Source organism: Helianthus annuus, chromosome 17, assembly GCF_002127325.2.
Source record: "Helianthus annuus cultivar XRQ/B chromosome 17, HanXRQr2.0-SUNRISE, whole genome shotgun sequence".
NCBI classification, from domain to species: Eukaryota; Viridiplantae; Streptophyta; class Magnoliopsida; order Asterales; family Asteraceae; genus Helianthus; species Helianthus annuus.
Genome location: NC_035449.2, coordinates 188,519,328 through 188,525,173, shown reverse-complemented (window position 1 = coordinate 188,525,173; position 5,846 = coordinate 188,519,328). Strand labels below are relative to the sequence as shown.

Genomic DNA, 5,846 nt, shown 5'->3' with positions numbered 1-5,846 from the left:
CTAGATCCGGAAGAAAGTTCCCAATCAAGAGTTTCCAACAGACTTTGCAGTGATGCCAAAGAGAAGAACCATTAGGGGTTCAAATACGTTTGTCAATTATCAGAGTAGGGGGCAATTAAGATGTTACCCTTTTCGGTTTTGATCGAGGGGGGTGTTATTTAATCAAAGTGATTATCGAAACGATGGGCTTAACAACAGTTTTTCTTCACCCATAAACTCTAAAGTCGAAACCATTAATAAACTAGGCTAACAAGTCCAAATCATAGAACATGAATGCATTTGCAAACTACAAGCACCAAGTTATACTTAGTTATATCCAATCCAATCCAATCCAAACATAAATCTAGTGTAGCAGATGCACACCCAATTCACAAATACCAACAAACAACAATTGAACAAATATTAGAAATGAAGATTATGTTTCTATTAATTGCAGTATGTCCTCTGATCACAAAACATCAAGAGGTAGGTACAGGAGGATACTATATCATCAACTTATAATACATGTAAATATGTAATCTTATCAGAGAGAGAGAGAGAGAGTAACTGAATCTGACGTTTACAAATTTACTCAACCAACGGATTACAATTCCAACAAATCCAACACAGGTTACCGGTCTAATACGGTTGATTTGGACGAGCCGAGATCCGAACCGGGAGAGGGCGACCGGTACCAGAACCGCCACAGCTGTTACACATCATCCGACCGGAACCAGCACAAGTCCGGCATCCTCTGTCACCGTCCGACCACCGATTACAAAGACAACTAACCCGACCGGTCCCGTTGCAACTTGAACACCTTGGGAACTGACCTGACCCGGAACCCGGACCCATCATCGGGTTCTGATCCATCACTGATTTCAATAGAGCCGCTCCGGCCAACACGCTCAGACCGGTTGCAAGCTGAGTCAACACAATCGGACCCATATCGGAAACGGAAGAGTTGAGGTCTGTGTTTAGAGGATTTGGTGATAAGGGTGTGGATAATTCTAGTAAAGGGAATACAGAGATTTTTTTTTTTTTTTTTTTTGAATTGAGAAATTGATTATGTTTGAGATTTTTTATTTTTACGATTTGATGTGGGTGTATACGAAGGATACAACACGCATGAGGAAGTGGTGGTGAAATTGTACACGTAGAAGCGTGTAAATTTGGGGTTTGGTTTTGTTTTGTTTGGATGCAAATGCTTGGTTTGCTTCTTCTTCTTTCTCATCCTCTTGTTTTTATTTTGGTGAATTAGACTCGGACAATAACATGGTTACCAATTTTTTTAAGTGTTTTTTATAAACAAACAATAATTCCCCCACTATTAATATTTTATTAATCATCTACTCTTTGTTTGGATTGCTGGCCATTGACCAATCATTTTTATAACTTACTTTTAGATTTTTTAAGAAAATGCTGAACATCAGGGCCGACCTTAGGGGTGCGCCCCAGCCGGGGCCTGTTTTTTCTCGGGACACTAAATTAAAAAAGAAAAACTATATTTTATATATATACGTATCGAGTTACATGTTAAATAAAAATAATCTTTGGCTTTGTGGTTAGAAAAAAATACTACTATTTACTAAAATATTTCCGAAAATAAAAAAAACCCTAAAACTTTTATAAAAACAAGCTCTTAATTATATAAAAATCAGAGATATATACAGTTCCAAATTATCGGATTGCATAAAATTAAATTATGTTGCATCTAACAATTTTGATTAAAAAAATACTACTATTTACTAAAATGTCATTCAAAATGAAAATACCATTATCAGTCAGCTATCACGGTAGGTCATTTTAATACTATGATTTTGCTATGTTTATTGCTATAACGTTAATCGTCGTTTGAAAAACTATTTTATATAATTCGTTAGGGCCTAAGGGCCCTTTTTTCGGCTAGTACAGGATACTTGAATCCTCTGGACCCCTGTCCCTATTGTTAGGGCAGGATTTTTTAATGACCTATGATCCTCACTTGTTATCCTATTAGTGATCCTTACTTCTGTGACAGATAGTGATCCTCAGAAGTGCTTCAGGATCAGGATCATGGATCACCCTAAGGATCCTTATACTAATGATTGTTCACTTTGAATTTCGTATTGTTTTGCAGGAGTAACAAGTTGGACTTGGTCTTGGCAACGTTACTAAGGGATATTCCACGGTTATTTCGCACATGTTTGTCTGGAAATGGACGTTGTGGAGAACGTGGGAGCATGGCACGAATTGCGGATAGTTTGTTAGGCTAGTTAACTTCTATTTTTAAAGGGGTAACGAGCTAGTTTTTAGAACACTTGGCTAATTTTTGGCTACACACACTCGTACAACTGCACTCTTGAGCTCACAGCAAAACACTTAACAGTTTTCACACATTTTTGCACGTTACACCATAGTGATCCTTGTACCTAGCTCGTTATTATCCGAAGTTGTAAACATTCATTGGTTAATTTGAAGTTGGTGATCGGTAGTTTCCATCACCCGAGGTTTTTTATGCCGGAGATCATTCATTGATCAAGGCTTTTTCCTCGTATAAATCTTTGTGTCACTTGTGCAATTTACATCTAAGTGATCCTTATCGTTGTTCCTATTTTCAAGCATCATACCCCGTAACAAAGAGTTTGGTTGCATTATCCTCGTCTGATTTTTGACCAAAACAGTTTGGCGCCCACCGTGGGGCTATTGGTGCTTCATTCCTAAGAAGTTTTTCTGTTTGTGATCATTCCGGTTCATTGCATCCAGGTACATGGCTTCATCATCAAAGAATACTTCTACTGCAATGTCTGCGGTCAATTCATCTCAGGGTATCCCACCTTTGCCTCCACCACCTGCTGGATCTCAGAAAAATGCTGAGAAGAAACCAACTCCCATTTTCTCAAAACCTCCAACTTCTTCTGCTTCTTATACTCCTACTACTAGTGACATGTTTACTTTGATTTTGCAGATGAAGGAGCATATACAGCAGCAGGATAAGACCAACGAAAGGATTCTCAAAGAAATCGGAGATCTCAAGAAACAAAAGAAATCGGCAGAGGATCATTCCCCACTGGTGCCCAGATCTTTGAATTTTGATACTCCGGTGATAACTTCTCAGCCCTCAGTGATTCCAGACGTTCAATATGTGGGAGGACCAAAAGGAGTGCACTACGGATCAACAACAGTGACTCAGGCATCAGGTTCATATTTCCAGCCAACAGGATCCTATCCTCAGCATATGGGATCCTTCACGAGTTCAGGAGGATACTCAGGAGCGCAGCAAATTCAAGGGTTCTGGCCGTTTCCAGGATCATCCCAGGTTCAAGGATCCTCCTTTGTTCCAGGATCATCCCAGGTTCAAGGATCCTCCTTTGTTCCAGGATCATCCCAGTTTCAAGGATCCTTCCAGATGCCGGGATCCTTAAGGAGTTTGCAAACAGGAAGTTCAGATGTCCATCAGGGAGATTTTATTCCGATGCAGACCATTGCTTCTACTGGTCCTTCGATCATTCTAGAGTCTCAACAATATGGGTTCACATCCGGTGTTCCTAATTTGAACCCGGTGGGAGGTAACACTTTTAATAATTCTCTTACCACTAACCATGGATTCATGCAGGATACAGGTATCAGTCATGCCATGGCCAGAGAATTGCAAAAGTTAAAGGATATGATATCAAGTGTTCCAAGAGTGGTCAAACCTATCCCGGAGATTGCAGATAGAAGCCATAAGATATCTCGTTTTGCACCACCAATCTGTGATGCTGAGATACCCAAGAGGTTCCACGTGCCAACCATGAAGTTGTATGATGGTTCAACGGATCCTGAAGAACACATAGCACAATACAGGGAGAGGATGGAGATCAATCCAATCCCAGAAAGGTTAAAGGAAGCATGTCTGTGCAAGGGATTTGGATCCACTTTTACTGGATCAGCTCTCAAATGGCTGCTAAGTCTTCCCCCCTACTCTATTACCTCATTTGCTAATCTAGTTAACCTATTTAATAATCAGTTTTCTTGTAGTAGAAAATTTGAACGTTTAACTAGTGATCTATATAGGATAACCCAGGGTCATAATGAATCATTAAGGGATTACATTACCAAATTTAGTAAAGAATCCTTAGACATTCCCAACCTGGATATAGCCATGGCTGTTGAGGCCTTTAAAATGGGATTACTTAGGGATTCATTATTCTATGATGATCTTGTTATGACACCATGCAGGAACCTAGATGAGGTAAGAACCCGGGCACTCAGGTTCATCCGGCTAGAGGATGATAAGAGGATCCAGGAGAGATTAGCAGGATCCTCAAAACAAGAAAAGCAAGGATCCTCGTTCAAGAACAACAAGTTCAGATCCTATAACAAATCTGATAACCAGAATGTGCATGGTGTTGATCAAGAAGAGGATGACGAGGATTATCCTCCAATTTCTGAATATCGTTTTTCTGTTGATAACAATGAACTAATCCTTGCAATGCAGAATTTAGGTGATAAAGGTAGGTGGCCCAGGAAAAATGACAGACCAGCTGCAACCAAGGATAAGTCAAAGTGGTGTGCGTACCATGAAGATTTTGGGCATCTCACAGAAAAATGCATTGCACTGAGAAAAGAAATTGGATACTTGTTGAGCAAGGGGCATTTGAAAGAATTATTGGGGAGAAAAAAGTCAAGGACTCAGATGCACAAGTAATAAACTTTATTTCTGGAGGATCAGACATTTGTGGCACATCCTTCTCAGCAGCTAAAAGGCATGCAAAGGAAACCAAGATGGATAATGGAGACAGGCCTATCCGAACATCCAGTGTCTCCGAAGGGAAAGTCATAACCTTTGATGAGGATGATCGTGTTGATATCCAGGATCCTCATCACGATGGTTTGGTTATCACTCTTTTTATTTCTAACCATTTTGTCCGCAGGATCCTTATAGACGGAGGAAGCTCTGTGAACATTATCCAGCTTGATGTTCTAAAGAAGATGGGTATCCCCGAATCAGATATCATACCGAGATCCTCTGTGCTCGTGGGATTCAGTGGCGAGACTAAGAATACTCTGGGGGACATTAAACTCCCAATATACATTGAAGGCCTACATTCTTATCAAAAATTTTGTGTTATTGACTGTTTATCTTGTTGTAATGTTATCCTTGGCAGGCCCTGGATACACGATATGAAGGCAGTCACATCCACCTACCATCAATGTGTGAAGCTCCCTAGTCCTTGGGGAATAGTGAAGATTGATAGTGATCAACAGGAAGCTAAGAACTGTTACACTTCATCGATGAAACCAGCCTCGAAGTCAAGGGAACAATAGCAATCAAAGTATCCTCCAAGGGATGTCTTGGAGGCAAGGGAGCAAGATGTAGTAGAAATCCTCATGGACCCTGGTGATCCTGAATCCAAAATCTATATCGGATCAGGGATCCTTGGCAAAATGAAAGAAGACCTCATATCCTTCCTCAAAAGGAGGAAAACTACCTTTGCATGGAAACATGAGGATATGACAGGTATATCTAAAGATATTATCACTCATAAACTTGGCATTGACAGGTCATTCAAACCAATCCATCAAAAAAGGAGGAAGTTTGCACCAGAAAGAAATGCCATTATCCAGAAAGAGGTAGAGAAATTGCTCCAAGCAGGTATGATTAGAGAGGTCAAGTATCCAAGATGGTTGGCCAATGTGGTTGTTGTTCAAAAGAAAAATGGAAAGTGGAGGGTATGTGTCGATTTCTCAGATTTAAATAAGGCATGTCCCAAGGATCCTTTCCCATTACCCCACATTGACTCCATGGTGGATGCAACGGCGGGTCATGAACTGTTGACTTTTATGGATGCTTCATCTGGATTTCAACAAATTCAGATGGAACCATCTGATCAAGAGGATACGGC

The 5,846-nt window shown here is 40.2% G+C and overlaps 1 protein-coding gene across 1 annotated transcript; it reads right to left on the bottom strand.

The window, feature by feature from the left end:
• Positions 1–391: 391 nt before the first annotated feature.
• LOC118488967 lies at positions 392–1,188 on the bottom strand. The gene has a single exon (XM_035986436.1). It carries the CDS (start codon positions 925–927, stop codon positions 619–621), a length of 309 nt encoding a protein of 102 aa, XP_035842329.1. The 5' UTR covers positions 928–1,188; the 3' UTR covers positions 392–618.
• Positions 1,189–5,846: the final 4,658 nt, after the last annotated feature.

Coding starts and splice junctions, on each gene's coding strand:
- LOC118488967 (XM_035986436.1), bottom strand. CDS start 927: ATGGGTCCGATTGTGTTGACTCAGCTTGCAACCGGTCTGAGCGTGTTG.